This window comes from Ornithorhynchus anatinus, chromosome 10 (genome assembly GCF_004115215.2).
Source record: "Ornithorhynchus anatinus isolate Pmale09 chromosome 10, mOrnAna1.pri.v4, whole genome shotgun sequence".
Lineage (NCBI taxonomy): Eukaryota > Metazoa > Chordata > Mammalia > Monotremata > Ornithorhynchidae > Ornithorhynchus > Ornithorhynchus anatinus.
The window spans coordinates 2,585,710-2,601,291 of record NC_041737.1 but is presented as its reverse complement, the minus strand read 5'-3'; the positions used below and the strand labels follow the sequence as shown (position 1 = coordinate 2,601,291).

The window sequence follows — 15,582 nt, the reverse complement described above, 5'->3', positions numbered from 1 at the left end:
GAATTAGTAGGAGGTGAATATGTATTGAAAGAGTGCTTAGCGCAGAAAAGGGGTCTTCAGCAAATAAAAAGAAATCAACAAGAAAAATCCTAGCAGAAGTAATAGTATTTATTACTGAGCGTCATGCACGGTACTGAACACTCGGGAGTATCACCCCAGACGCACAAGACATAATCCTGATCCCCAGGCAACTTAGACACTATAAAAAGTCCATCATTTTCAAGAAATTATTCATCATTTCCTTGGAAAATCAAGAGCTTTTCAGGGAAAAGAATACCAGAATTCAACACTATTACCAAAAGAGATTTTCTGACATTCTTCATAAGCTAAATGAGAAATAATGCCAAGTCTAATATTTGAGAAATATCTTATGATTTAGAATGCGAACGCCGGAGCAACAAAAAATCCTAAAACGTAATGCTGTTGGAGCAGATACCTACTCCAATTCCATCAATACGAACAGAAGATTCCCGTGATCAAGTCTGACGTGGTCTACATTTTAAAAGCTTTGGGTGAGAAGAGGTAACTGGAAAAAAGTATTAAAAAAAAAATGAAAGCGCCTATGTTGACAGATACCGTCTTACTCTAGGCTCATGATCCTCAAACAGGAGTTCTGCGGGTTTTAGTGAGATGTTTGTTAGCTTATCAAACGTGGCTATAATGCCACTTGGCATAATAGCCACATCTGATAAGAAATCCCTCAGCCTGGCAGGAGAAATGGTTCAGTAAACGTTGACATTTGAGTGGCTCAGGCCCCCTTCATTTTCATCCCCCATGACTGCGGATACGTTTTCAATTATTTGAAATCTAGGTTTAGCGAAGCATTCATTCGTTATTAAAGTGGGCGGGGAATACGCCTACCAACTCTGTTGCATTCTCCCAAGCTCTCAGTACAGTGCTACGCGCGCAGCAAACGCTCAGTAACTACCACCGATGATGTTCAATTTACATTCTTTGCTATGCCCAGGGTGTGAAGTTTCTAAGTTCTTTATGAATTTTCAAAGTTCTTTATTTTCCCATGAGGAATGTAGAAGATGGTTGAATTTATAGGGTTAACAACACAGTCGCTCATTCCACTGAGAGCACCAAGGATGTGTGTGTGTTTTATTTTTATTTTGGGGGGGGGGGGGGCGGTACTGAGGGTGACGGCACTCAAGTGGAGCTCCAAAACCAATATCCAACGTTGGCCCCCAGTGGGATGGGGAGGGAAGACGGAGCGGGGCCGGTTGGAGAGGAGACAAAGTCCGTATCGCCAGCAGGAGGAGCGGCAGCTAACAGCTTCCCCTCTCTCCATTTACTGCCCAACTGATGGAAAACCCTATGACACGGCCCAGGAAATGCGCCATGAACACAAGGCGCCCTTTTTAACCGTTATCATTTTACGGCACTTAGTGACGAGCACTGTTCTAAATCCCGGGGGTAGAGACACGTTAATCAGATGGGTCGCAGCCCCCCGTCCCACGTGGGGCTCACTGTCTTAATCCCCATTTTCCAGATGAGATGACTGAGGCCCAAGGAAGTCAAGTGACTTGTCCAAGGTCACACAGCAGACACACGGCGGAGCCGGGCTCAGGACCCAGGTCCGGCCTTACTCTAGCACCGCCCCCAGGGAGAGCGCCAACGTCCGCCGCTTCTCCATCGTTCTCTCGTCAGCCACTGGAGACTGTGTGAGAAAGATTCTCTTGGAAGGTACCAGCCTCACCGCGGCAGAGACCGCTGGGCTGAAAGCCACACAAGGTACTTTAGAAGAAAGTTTCTCTCCCTACCATTTCCTCGTTTTCACTCCGAAACACGGTACGAGAAACCAAGTCCATCCTTTGGGCCAACACGCTAAACTACCAGTAGCGGAACGCTACAGAAATACCGTATTAATCGTCCCGCTTTTTTTTTTTTTGGCAACGGGGGAGGTGCTATTACAAAGGACATTAAGTCTATCAACAATCAATGAATCAAGGGCATTTATTGAGCGCTTACTGTGTGCAGAGCACTGTACTAAGCGCTTGGAAGAGTAAACGACAACAGAGTGGGGAGACGCATTCCCTGACCACCAGGAGCTTACGGTCTACAAGGGAAGACAGACACTAAAACAAACTACAGAGAGGTACGTAAGTGCCGTGGGGCTGAGGATGGGGTGAATATCAAGTGCTGGAGGAAAAAAGGCAAGAAAAGGAAAAAAAAAAGGAGGGACGATAACTGAAGAAGGCACTTGAGACCGCTTCCCTTGCTTCTCTCCCCCTCTCCCAAGTGCTTCCCACAATAGTCACTCAATGAATCGACGACCTCCCCTTCTCCGTCCCGGGATACTCATGTCAGGGAATAAACTCCCTGGGGCAGGCCCGTAAACACCGCTTCGGTTCCTTCTGAATCCACTCCTCTCCCTTCCGCAGCGTGTGCCGAAATCACCGCTTACAAAAATCATCTTTCATTTCATCACCAAAACACCAGAGATGGCAGGGAGCGAATTATGAGGTGGAGACAATTATGCTAGTAAATACGCTGTGTTCGATCCAGCTGAGACAATGAAAGCAAAAGGCACCGGCTCTCACTCGCTCGGTAGGGCAGCCCGACGTTATCTTTATCAACATTTTGCGTTACTAGGTACAGAGCCCCGTCTGTACCGAGAGCTGGAGGAATGCGTGGTTGGACTTGAGCTACGCAGCCTTAGCTGGCGGAGAGCTTCTGCTCTAATGCGGAGGATAGAGTATAAAATGGAGGGGCCGATAGTCGGAGGGTGGTGAGAAGAGATTTTCAAACCATCAAGTAGGGACACAGAAACCACAGCCCTCCTACGCGAGCTGAAACGGCCGATGGGAGAGCAGGAGGGAGGAAGTAGAGATTAACGGGGAAAGCTACTTGGAGGAGGCGGCTTGGTCCAACAAGTCTGAAGCAGAGAAGGGATGTGGTTCGGCGTAATGGAGTTGGGGATGTTGGAGATGTTGAGTTGGCGACGTTCTACACGAGAGGAAAGGCCTGAGCGATGACTCAGAGGTCGGAGAGTCAAGAAGGAGAAACGGTGAGAAGGGGCGAGAGATCGGGTAAGAAAAGACGGTGCCAGCTGACGGAGAACCTTCCAGACGAGGATTAGGAGTTTGGGGTTTAAGCAAGGAGCAACAGGGAGCCGGTGGAGATGTTTCTTCAAGAAAGATGCTACTACCAGTAATAACTGGAGCATTGTTTAAGCCCTAATAGGTGCTCAGCACTTTACCGGATAGATTCAACCTAATCAGGTTGGATACAGGCCCCGTCCCACACGGGACTCACAATCTAAATAGAAGGGATGAAGCGGTGAGCGCTTGGAGAGCGAGGGGCCACGTCCGACTCTCACCCTCTGCATTCTTTCCCATCGCTTAGTACAGCGTTCTATACTAAGGGAGAACGGGTATTTAACCCTCCATTTTATAAATGAGGAAACTGAGACACAGATCATTTTTCACGGTAATCGTTAAGCGCTTACTGTGGGTAAAGGACTGTGCCGAGCGCTCCCTAGAGACAAGTTTATCAGGTCGGACACCCTCGCTGTGCCACATGGGCTCACGGTCTTCGTAGCAGGGAGGTCAGTTACGGGATCCCCATCTTGCGGCGGAGGGAACCGAGGCAGAGAGAAGGCAGGTGACTCGCCCAAGGTCACACAACAGGTCAGCGGTGGAGGCAGGGATTAGAAGCCAGGTCCTCCGGCTCCCAGGTCGACGCTCTATCCACCAGGCCACGCTGCTGCTCGACTAAACGCAGCTTTGTAAGTGAAAGAAGAACGGGAGAGGCCGGAAGCAGTGAGGGCTGAAAGGAGGCTCCAAGTTCTACTAGAGACCTACGGAGCCGATCTTTTACCGACAAACGGCTCGGTTCGAACCATTTCCCTGTGTCGTAGGAGGAGGGCCCGGCTGCGCAAGTGTTGAGCTCCCAAGGCCCAGGTAGATCTGTTCGATATTCCAACATCTCGAAACTTCAATGAACATCTGCCCCGGACTGAACCTGAGACCGCACTGTCCGACGGATCATTTTATTTTCCTCCTCCAGCTGAGCAAACGAAGCCTTAAAATCAAAGGGTTACTCTAAACGGCATTCCAACGAAGGCTGGCTAGCGAGAGCGGACATCCGTCGATCAAATTGACGACGTAAACCGCCGGTAACTGAAACTTCAGTCCGGCTTCAGGGGCCGCAAACAGGTCGTGGAATCCGTGCTAAATAGCGGAAGAATGGGTTCAGAGACGTAAGCGTCGTTTTTTGGTCTGTTTTTTTTTTTTTTTTAAATCTCTTAACTGTAATCAAGAGAGCCGACAAGAGTCTGGAATCACCAGAAAGAGACACTGTAGGTTTTCCCCCTCCAGGAATTCCAAAGGTAACGCAGATCCAGATGAACAAGCCAAAAGAACGTAGAAAGAAAAAGATGAAAGAAGTGCTGGTGTTTCTTTCTGGGGAGGCCAGTAGATGACCTACAAGCCAAATTTCCAACCGCACGAGCAGCCAATACGTCCTCCAGGGTAGAGAATAACCAACCTCAGTAGGTACTCAAGCCCCCTTCTCCTTTCTGTCTCGGCGAATTACTATCAAAGTAACCGGTAACCAGTTCATTCAATATCATCCACGCCCTTGGATTATACAGGCGATTTCGAGCCTGCTTAGGGCAATACCAAGTCTGTGGGAGTCCACGATAATCACCCTCCACCAGAGACAGACCCAACATCTTCAGGAATCTAAAATCCCCCAAGTTTTGCTCTATCAAACTCTGATGTTCTAGGGAAAGTAATTTCGCTCTTTACCTGCTATTCTCCCGATTTTCTAGGGTAGTTGCCATATCCACTGAGTATGTTTGTGAGCACACCCTGATCTAGTCTGTTTAAATGAAACGAGAGAGAGAGAGGGAGAGAGAGAGGGAGAAGACGGGGGTGGGGGGAGAGAGAGGGAGAGCGAGAGAGAGAGAGAGACGGGGGGGGGGGGGGGAGAGCGAGCGAACGAGCGAGCGAGAGAGAGAGAGAGAGAGAGAGAGAGAGAGAGAGAGAAGAAAATCTGCCAAGCTCCTCAAAAACGACCTCCTGCCTGCTCAACCTCACTCCAGTTCTGAGCTTAATGCTCAGACTGCTCTGTGAACCGGCAGATATCAACATATTATCTACATGAAAGAAAACACTAGACCGCTATTGTTCGACAACTCCCTTAACAAAACAAGAAAACAACAAAAAGAAAACAAACCACAGGACACTCAATCCCATTTGCATATTTTATTATTTGACCTTAAACCGCGGGAGTACAAATAAAAAACAAAGAAACATGCTTCGTGAAAACAGGGAGGGAAACCGGCACAAAAACAATAGCAACCCAAACGGAAACATGGCCCCGAAATACTTTAAAGGCTCAATGACAAATCAATCTCACGATCGGCTCAACCCTGACCACGGACACCAACGTAAATAGATTTATTTAACGAGACGCGAATCGGAAAAGTGAGAGGAAAAAAATCCAGCTGACAATCTTAACCAAGACTAGGATCCCCTCCGTCTCAAATCCAACGGACCACACTGTCTTCCCCTCCCCAGCCACGCTGGGGAAAGCCCGACTGCCCCGGACCGGACCAGGATGTCTCCCGCATCGCAGTTTAACTGAAATCACACTCGGTTTCCCTCGCTGGACGCAAGTCTCCGTCCCTCCTCTAAGGACCCCGTTCCATCCTCGACTCACCACTTCAGCGGTGGCCAGACCCCGATCCCGAGGCTCTCCCCGTTCCCTCCGAGGTGGCCGGGACCATCGTCCGCAAAGGAACGAGCGGGGGGGGGGGGGGGGGGGGGACAGAGCCCAGAGCCACGCTTTTGCCGCCCTCAAACAGCAGCACTAGGTTAAGAGCAAGGTCCGCGTCAGGGCTTCTAGAGAAGGGGAGAGGGGCCCGTCGGGTCACCGGGTCGGGTCACCCCCTCCGACCCCCTCCACCCCCCAAGAGAACCGAAGCTACCGAAGGTCAACGGGCGATCTCCGACTCCCGTCTTCTAGGAGAGCGCGCCTCGGGAGGCTCACCTCCGGAGCCCCGCACGAGGCGGCTAACGGAGGAAATCCCAAGAATCCCCCAACCGCCGACGGCCCCTCGGCCGGCAGGGGTCACGCCCCGCCGCGGCGATCCGCCGGTCTCTCTTTCACGTCCCCATCTGAGATCCGTCCAGCGTCGCCCCGGGGCGAACGCTCCTCCCGGCCGCGTACCAAGTTCGGTCGGCCCTCTCGTGAAGAAGGGCGGGCGGCGCGTCACCCGACGACGGAGGGCTGTCCGGAAGGCGATCTAACTCCTCCCGACATCCGCCTTCGGCCAGAGGCCACACAGGGCAGCAGGACGCATCTCCGACGACACCCGAAGCCGCGGAACGACCGGCTCTCCCTCCGCCAGCACGCTCCGCAACAAAAGAAGGGACCTCGGGGAATCTTCCCTCTGGGCGCGGCGCCCGGGAACCAAGGGAGGTCGGGCGTGTCGGCCTCCCGTCGTCCGAATCCGACGGGCCCCAGGGGCCCGTCGTCCGCCGAGACGCCCTCCACTCGGCCGAGACTCCCGGCCCGCGACCTCTCCCCTCCGCCATCTCCCACCGGGACGGGGTCTCCGCACCTCCCTCTCGACGTCCACTCCTCCCGCCGTCGGGTCGACGGCGCAGAGGGGGGCGCCGGGCCGTCGCCCTCCGAGAGCCGAGGCCCGACGCGCCGTCCGGTCCCACGTGGGCCTGCGCCGGCCGGCCGGGGATCGTCTCTCTCCCCCCGCCCCGGGCCTCCTCGGTGGGCCTCTTCGGGCGGGCCGGTCCTCTCCCGTCTCTCCTCTCCCCGGAGGGACGAGGCCGGGGCCGCCGGGCCCCGCCGTCGGCTCCCGAGATCCGGGGCCCATCCTTCAACGGGGTGTCGCCGTCGCCTCGGCGGGCGGCCACCGATGGCCGGACAGAGTTTCCCCCCACCCCTCGGTTACCGCAAAATTACACAAAGGGGCTTTTTATGCAACTGGGGGTGGGGAGGGGGGAGCGTGGCGCCCAGGGCGAGGGCCTCTGTTGGCCTTTCCCGGAGACGGCGGGCGAGCTCCTGGGGGTCAAGGGTTCAGGGAGGGGAAGGGCGGGCCGGTCCTAAGGGCCTGGCCGGTCCCCGAGGCCCGCTCGGGCGGGGGGCGATCCGGGGGTCCCGGGGGGCGGGGGGGAGGGGGGGGCCGGCTCGGCCCAGACCCACGCAGACACTCAAACCCTCCCGGCGGGCGGAGGGTTTGGAGCAGCGGGGCGGACACCGAGCGGAGCGCGGCCGTTGTGCGGCGCCGCCGGGTTCCCCCCCCAGGACCGGCTCCCTCTCCGCTGCCCCCCCCAGGACCGGCGCCCTCTCCGGCGCCCCCTGCCGGCAGGGCCGAGCGCAGGCCCGGGCACAGCGGGGGGCACAGCGGGGGGCACAGCCGGGGGGCACAGCCGTGGGGGGGGCGGCCCGGCCGGACAAGCGGCGGTCGGGGCAGCCGGGGACCCCCGATATCCCCACGCCTCCCCCGCCCGGGGCCAACCACAACCTGCTCCCAACGGCCGCGCCGACACCGACCACCCCCCCACGGACCCGCGGGGGGGGGATACAGTGAGTGTGTGCGCGCACACACGGTGTGCGGGCTGTATGCACCGGGGGGGGTGTGTGTGCACGGTGTGCAGGCACCGGGGGGGTGCGCGCACACACGGTGTGCGGGCTGAATGCACCGGGAGTGCGTGTGTGCACGGTGTGCAGGCACCGGGGGGGGGGGGTGTGCACGGTGTGTAGGCACCGGGTGTGTGTGTGCACGGTATGTGCACGGTGTGTAGGCACGGGGTGTGTGTGTGTGCACGGTGTGTAGGCACGGAGGTGTGTGTGTGTCCGCACACGCGTGCCCCCGGCCCCGGGCGTCTCCCCCGAGCCCGCCGCCGACCCCCGGGCCCGCGGTCTGGAAGGAAGATGGGGGGGGGAGACTGGAAACCATGGATCTTTACCTTGTGCCACGAGCGGTTCCCTTGAGAGTCCGTCCCGTCAGCGTCTCAGCAGCTCGCGGCCGCAGCCCGCAGCCCGCAGCCCGCAGCCGCCGCCGCCGCCGCCGCTCCCGCTCCCCACATCCAGACATCCAGCCCCGGGAAGCCCAGACCCGGGGGGTCGCTCCCCCGGACCCTCCGGGGTGGGGGGGGGGGGGGGGAGGGTCGGAGAAAAAAAAAAAAAATCCCGGGTCCGCACGCACCGCCAAGGGGACGGGGGAGGGACAAGAAGGACCGGAGCTCCGGGATCCAGAGATGGGGGGAGAGAAAGAAAAAAAAAGTCTCCCTTCTCCCCCGGGCTCCTACAGAGCCATCTCCACGGAGGAAAAAGAGGCCCCCCGAAAAGAGGAAAGCGTCGCTCCTCTCCCCGTCGGGCTCCTCGCTCCACCAGCGTCGGGGAGGGGGGCGGGCGAAGAAAGGGGGGAGGCGGGGAGAGGAGGAGGAGGAGGAGGAAGAGGAGGAGGAGGAGGAGGAGGAGGAGAAAGATGCGTCTCCCGCTCAGTCGCGCAACTTCAGGGCCAGCTCAGGTCCCCGGCACCGACGGTGGGGCGGCGATGAATATGCGGCACCGTCTGCACGAGCCGCCGCCGCCGCCGCCGCCGCTCCCGCTCCTCCTCCTGCCGTGGCTGCCGGAGGAGGGGAGACGGTGCGATGGAGAGAGCGGAGCAGAGGAGAGAGGACCAGGAGACGGAGCAGTGGAGAGAGGAGCAGGAGACGAGACGGAGCAGAAGACGGAGCGGAGCGGAGCGGAGCAAAGCGCGCCCACCTCCCTTCCCCGCCCCGCCCGCTCGCTCGCTCGCCGCATCCGCCGGGTCCCCGGGCGTCCGGCTCCGCCGAGGCCCGAAGAGGCCGGCGGAGGGGGTCGGGGCGGGGGGCGGGGGACGGGGGGACGGGGGGGGGGCGGCGCCTCCTTCCCGCCCTTCTTCGCCGCGCTCCGAGCCCCGGGGGTCCCCGCCGGGGGCCACCTGCGGGAAGGAGGGAGGGAGGGCGGGGCGGCGGGCAGGTGCTCTGGCCTCCCGGCTCCTCCTGCTGCCGCTGCTGCCGCCGCCGCGGCGGGGGGTGGGGGGGGAGGGGGGGCGCACACACCGCCCGGCCCCCACCCTGCCCCGCTGCTCGCCCTCGGAGCCGACGCTCGGCTCGGCTCGGCTCGGCTCGGCTCGGCCCGGCTCGCTCGCGCGCGCGCGCGTGCACGCCCACCCCCGCGGGCGCGCGCACCCACACACACGCGCGCAGAGAGACCGGCCCGGAGGGAGGGAGGGAGGGAGGGAGGGAGGGAGGGAGGTCCGGACACAACGACCCCCGCCCGCTCAGGCGCGCCGCCCGCGCGCACACACACACACACACACACACACACACACACGGCGGGGGCCGGCTGGCCGGGGCGCGGGAGGGCGCGGGCGCCCCCTAGCCGCTCGGAAACCCCTCGCACGAAGCTCCGGACGGACCCCGCCCCAACGGCAGCCGACCGGACCGGACCGGACCGGACGGGCTGGGGACCGGCCGCCGGCCGCCACCGGGAACAGCCGCCCTAAGCCTTCCGCCGACTCCAAGAAGAAGGGGAAGGGAAATCCTGACAAAGCACACATCCGTCCTGCCATCCTTCCATCTAGCCTTCCATCCGTCGTCCCATCCAACCTTCCATCCATCCATCCATCCATCCATCCATCCATCCATCCTTCCATCCTTCCATCCATCCTTCCATCCATCCTTGCTTCCATCCATCCTTCCATCCTTCCATCCATCCTTCCATCCATCCATCCATCCTTCCATCCATCCATCCATCCATCCATCCATCCATCCATCCATCCTTCCATCCTTCCATCCATCCTTCCATCCATCCTTGCTTCCATCCATCCTTCCATCCTTCCATCCATCCTTCCATCCATCCATCCATCCTTCCATCCATCCATCCATCCATCCATCCATCGGCATTCCTTGAGTCCTCGTAACAGGGAAGCCCATTGCAGGCAGGGATTGGCTCTCTCCGTTGCCTCGTTGTACTTTCCAGGCACTCGGTCCGGTGCTCTGCACGCAGTGAGAGCTCAGTAGATGGGGCTGAACGAACGAGCGCCGCGCCGAGCGCTTGGGAGAGCGGGCTACGGGTGTCGAGGGCGACCTCCCCCCCCCGGTCCTCGAGGACGTGGGCGCTGACCGCCCGGTTTATGGCTTCCCCTCCTACTCGGTTTGATGATATCATTACGACGATGACGACGACGGTGCCGTTTCCTATGGGCCTGCTAGGTGCCCGGCACCGATCCGAGCGCTGGGGTAGAAGCGCTGGGGTAGACGCGAGGTCGTCCCGCGTGGGGCTCACCGTCTTCGTCCCCGTTTTTTGCAGGTGAGGTCGCTGAGGCCCGGAGGGGTCGAGCCGCTTGCCCGAAGTCAAGATTAGAACCCGTGACCTCTGACTCCCCAACCCGCGCTCTTTCCGCTATGCCACGCTGCTTCCGACGCGCGCCGTGTGCTTAGTTCGGCGCGGCGGCGCTCGAGAAATGCCGTCGCTGCGGCGCCTGCTGGAATCTCTAGCCGACTGTAGGCGAAGAGCGGGGAGACAGCTCCATCTCCGATTGCCGACTGCCACACAGTCGCTAGAAACTTCTATCCGCTTCTCAGTAGCGGTCGTGCTATTTACTGAGCACGGCGTGCGATACGCTGTGCTGAAGCGCCTGGAAAGGCGCGACAGAAGCGCGGGACCGGGAGACGTGATCCCTGCCCGCCAGAAGCTTACATTTGGATAAGGGAAAAACACAAAATGACTCCTCAGAAAAATGAGGTGGTCGTCCGATTTCTTTATTTTGTTTTTTAATGGCGTTCGTTAGGCCCTTACTGGGTGGTAGACACCGCGTTAAGCGCTAGGGAAGAGACGAGTCAATCGGGAGGGGGGGAGGCCCCCTCTCCAAGGAAATGGGAGGACAGGGAGTCGATCCCCATTCGGTAGGCGAGGCGGACTGAGGCACCGAGAAGTGACGCGCCTTGACCGAGGGCACCCGGCGGGTGATCGGCGGAGCCGGAATTGGAACTCGGGCCCTCTGGCTCCCGGCCCCGGCTCTTTCCGCCGGGCCGCACCGGTTCCGGGCGCATCTCTAGTATTGTCTCTGTTGCGCATCCCGCCCCTGTCCCTCCTTATTGAGATGTCTTAAGCGTTGGCCGTGAGATGTTTCGGTTTTCGGAAGCAAAACGGAGACAAAGCCAAGCCCTTCTCGGGGACACCTCCCGTTGTTGTTCGGAGGTTGTCTTTTCCTTATCAGAAAGTAGCCGGCTCGAGGGGGTAGTAGGGCAAAAGGGGTGTTAGAGATCGTCGTGTCCGTTACATCTAGATATACGTCAGTATTTGTTAAGCGCTCGCTATGCGCCCGGCACTGCTCTGAGCGCGGGGGTAGATACGAGGAGATCAGGTTGTCCCACGTGCGGCTCACAGTCTTCATCCCCATCTTACAGATGAGGGACCCGAGGCGCCGAGAAGTGAAGAGACTGACTTGCCCAAGGTCACACGGCCGACAAGTGGCAGAGCCGGGATTGGAACCCACGACCTCTGAGTCCCGAGCCCGGGCTCTTTCCGCTAAGCCACGCTGCTTCTCGGTGGATATGACGTCCGTAGGCTTTGATAGCGACCCACCCCCCCGCACCCCAATTGCCCAACATAATCGACCCCCCCCCAAGATGTACACAGTGCCCGGCACATAGTAAGCGCCTAACGAATGCCATTATTATCGTTATTGTTATTATTATTATTATTATTATTATGCCCTAATGGTCAGAGTCGGTGACTTATGGGTACCGGGCGCTTGGGAGGGTCGAGAGCCCGAGAAGCGGCGATCCCGGCCCTCGTGCCCTTCCGGGCCTCCTCGACACTGGTGTGGCAAAGTGGCAGAGCCGGCGCCGGTCAGAGAGTCCGAGGACCCGGGTTCGGCTGTGCCGCTGACCTCCCGTGTGACCCTGGCCGGGTCGAAGGAAACCGCTGTAAAAAGGGGCTGATGATACCCGCCTGCCTTCTCTCCCTACCTCGCAGGGTCGTGGTGAGGGCTGAAACGGGCTGATGGGGATCAAGAATTCCCGCCTCCTCTACTTAGCTCACGGGGCGAGTTGTAGGGTCGAAATGAACCGAGGGGGGTAAGGATACCTAACTTCTCTCCCCGCCTCTCAGGGTTTGTCGCGAGGGCTGAAACTAATCGACATGAGAGCGCTTTGGGAATAAGAGCGCTACGGAAAACCGAGGTACTCGGCCCCCCCCTCTAGACCGTGAGCTCGTCGAGGGCAGGGAAGGTGTCTGACGTTATCGCGTAGTCTCCCGAGCACTCGGGACGGTGCTCTGCATACAGTGAGCGCTCGATAAATACGGTTATTATTAATAATAATCTTTGGCGAAGGGAAATCTAAGATCACGGATTCCCTCACACCAAACGCTTGGGAACAGAGTCAGGTCCCGATCACCTCCGGTGACATCTTTGACCGCATAGTGCCGACCAGATTCTCTGTGAGATGGGGGGAATCTTCTTTACAGCGTTTCAAAGGGGATGTGAGGCTTAATCGTAATTACACTTCATTCTTTGGCAAAGCTGTCTCCTCTTGAGAGAGCACTGACACCTGGCCGGTGAGTCGAGGTTTGACGACACCTGTCTTGTTATCGATCGGTGGTATGTTTTGAGCGCTGTTACTGTATGCAAAACACTGGACTGAGCACTTGGGCGAGTACGGTACGATGTACTATGATCCCTGCCCTCGAGGAACCTTTAGTGTAATGGGGACATTAAAAAAAAATAATTGCAGATGATATTAATAGTAGTAGTAGCAGTAGTAATGGTATTTATTGAGTGCTTACGAGGTGCACATCTCTGTACTAAGCACTTGGGAGAGTAAACTATAACATCAGACACATTCCCTGTCCACAGCGAGGTCACAATCTAAAGGGGGAAACAGACAAATAAACAAACAAACGAATGAATAAATAAATAAATACATACATACATACATACATACATACATACAGATGTATGCATACGTCCTGTGGGGAAGGGAGGAGCAATAATAAATGAATGAGAAATGAATAAATAAATGAATAAATAAATGAAGGAGCAAGGATGAGTGGCGCTGAAGGGGGTGAAAGAGGAGGAGAGGAGGGCTCAGTCAGGGAAGACTTCCTGGAGGAGATGTGCCTTCGATAAGGCTCTGAAGCCGGGGAGAGCAATTATCGGCCTGATATTCGGAGGGAGGGCACTCCAGGCCGGATATGATGGGGGAGACGGCAGAGTATGAGGATAGATCTATACGTACCGTTTGACTGGGGTTGGGGGGTATCAAAGTGCTCGAGGGGTACAGACCCAACCGCACAGGCGACACCCAGGGAGGGCGAATAGGGTGGAGGGAAAAGAGAGGTTAATTTGGGAAAACCTCTTGGCGACTGTGAGTTCCGCTTACCTCAGTTGTCCACCCAGGGATAGTGGACGAATGGACTCAGAATCGTAGCCTGATGGGTCTGTATTTTGAAGAGCATGCCGACTCAGTTGGGCAGGACTTCGTGGTGGTGTAAAATTACACAGATGGCCACTGGGTTCTAGTCAGAGACGCCTCTGCTCTGCTCAACATCTTTGTAATCAAATTTACAAATGCGTCCGAGGCAAGCTGAAGTTTCTGGAACGCTTGACTCCAAAGTGCTCCATAGACAGCAGATGTTATCGGTAGCAGAAATACAAATAAGCCGGGCAAGAGTCCGGTGGCCAGCCCCAACCCAATCACAACAGAACAGAGCATAAAGACACGGGCGGAGGGGAAACATTCCAAATTAAAGTTTGTACGAGTCAGTCTTTGTGCTTCGACAGTGGAAGCCGAAAAATCACTAAAAAGCCTGAGCCCCCGTCCGCTACGTTGCACCGGACGGCAAACTCTTTGAGGGCGGGGATCCTATCTATTGTATCGTGCTCTCCCCGGCGTTTAGCACGACGCTCTGCACGGAGTAGGAGCTCGATAGATATGGACTAGTTGATTGATACTCCGTGCCTCGGCAGAAACTCGACCGGCTGGGATGAGGGAGTCCAAGGGCGAGCCACCAGCACCGTGATGAAGATGACGTATCGACTGTCTTTGGGGCATAGAACAGAGTACTAAAGACTAAATGCAGGTTCCTTGTGGGCAAGGGCCGCGACTCTTTTTTCCCGTGGTGACTTCCAGGTGCTTGGTACAGGACATGAAGCCCATCGGGCACCCAGAATAATTCCATGGCCACCACTGAGAGTAGCCTAAGAGTTAGCAGCGTGGCTCGGTGGAAAGAGCCCGGGCTTGGGAGTCAGAGGTCATGGCTTCGAATCCCGACTCGGCCACTTGTCAGCTGTGTGACTGTGGGCGAGTCACTTCACTTCTCTGTGCCTCAGTTACCTCATCTGGAAAATGGGGATGAAGATTGTGAGCCTCCCGTGGGACAACCTGATTACCCTGTATCTCCCCCAGCGCTTAGAACAGTGCTCTGCACCTAGTAAGCGCTTAACAGATACCAACATTATTAGTACATCATTATCCCGGCCCTCAAGGAACTTGACCATCTAGCAGAGTCGGCCGGCGTTTCCTTTGCGTGGGAGTTGAGCCTCGTGGTCTCGGAACGAGACTCGCTGGTCAAATTGGTTAGGGGACTCCGTCGAGGAGGAGGCTGACTAGAGAACAGTCAATCACAAGGTAGCAAAAATCTACAAAGGATATCGGGGAAGAGGAAAGAGGTCAGAAAACGGGGAAGAGAGGGGAAGAGCCAAAGGAAAGAAGGAGTAAATCAAAGGGAAAAGGAAAGAGAATCTATCGATTAGCAGTATTTATTGAGGGCCTCGGGGGTACGGAGCACTATTCTAAGCTCTTGGAAGAGCGCACCAGTTAAGAGGTGCAATTCCTAACCCTCACGGAGCTTACAATCCACTGTTTTAGGCTCTGCACCAAGGTATTTGGCCATCCCTCTAGACTGTGAGCTCGTAGTGGGCAGGGAAGGTGTCCGATGTTATAGCGTAGTCTCCCGAGCACTTAGTACAGTGCTTTGCATATAGTAAGCACTCAATAAATACAGTCAGTATTATTATTAATAATAATAATCTTTGGTGAAGGGAAATCTAAGATCATGCCTGGGATGCCCGGGAGAATACTACAGAGCTGACAGGTTCCTTGAGCTCAAGGCCTAGCCACTCTAGCAAGACAGGGAAGGTGTCAGATGTTATAGCGTACTCTCCCGAGCACTTAGTACAGTGCTTTGCATACAGTAAGCACTCAATAAATGTGGTGGTTATTAATAATAATGATCATCTTTGGTGAAGGGAAATCTAAGATCACGCCTGGGATGCCTGGGAGAATACTACAGAGCTGACGGGTTCCTTGACCTCAAGGCCTATCCACTCTAGCAAGAAAGTCAGACCCTCAAGTCTCGTCTTATGCCGTCGAGTCGTCTCCGACCCATAGCGACACACTGTGGACACGTCTCTCCCCAAACGCCCCACCTCCATCGCTAATAGTCTACCGGAATAACACCACCTTGATTCTTACAGCGTTTCCATTTTTTCTCCCCGACATCGTCACGCGAATGATCTCATCCTACCCTCGCATCATTCAGACGATGACGGGGCGAGCCTACATCCTA

General features: G+C 56.7%; 2 protein-coding genes across 17 annotated transcripts in view; one reads left to right on the top strand and one right to left on the bottom strand.

The window, feature by feature from the left end:
- The window catches only part of ADGRL3 (adhesion G protein-coupled receptor L3), a 609,412-nt gene extending 600,811 nt beyond the window's left edge, over positions 1 to 8,601 (bottom strand). For 4 of the 16 annotated variants that reach the window (XM_029072997.2, XM_029072999.2, XM_029072998.2 and 1 more), the window contains exon 1: positions 7,944 to 8,601. The gene's annotated coding sequence lies outside the window, so the exon portion shown is untranslated. The remainder of the gene's footprint in view (positions 1 to 7,943) is intronic. The other 12 variants (XM_029072990.2, XM_029072991.2, XM_029072992.2 and 9 more) reach the window with 4 other exon arrangements.
- LOC114814670 (collagen alpha-1(I) chain-like) lies at positions 5,326 to 9,511 on the top strand. Its single transcript, XM_029073682.1, has 6 exons — positions 5,326 to 5,401; positions 5,928 to 6,683; positions 6,793 to 7,560; positions 7,970 to 8,122; positions 8,496 to 8,827; positions 9,413 to 9,511. Exons 1-6 carry the CDS (start codon positions 5,326 to 5,328, stop codon positions 9,509 to 9,511), a joined length of 2,184 nt encoding a protein of 727 aa, XP_028929515.1.
- The last annotated feature ends 6,071 nt before the right edge of the window (positions 9,512 to 15,582 follow it).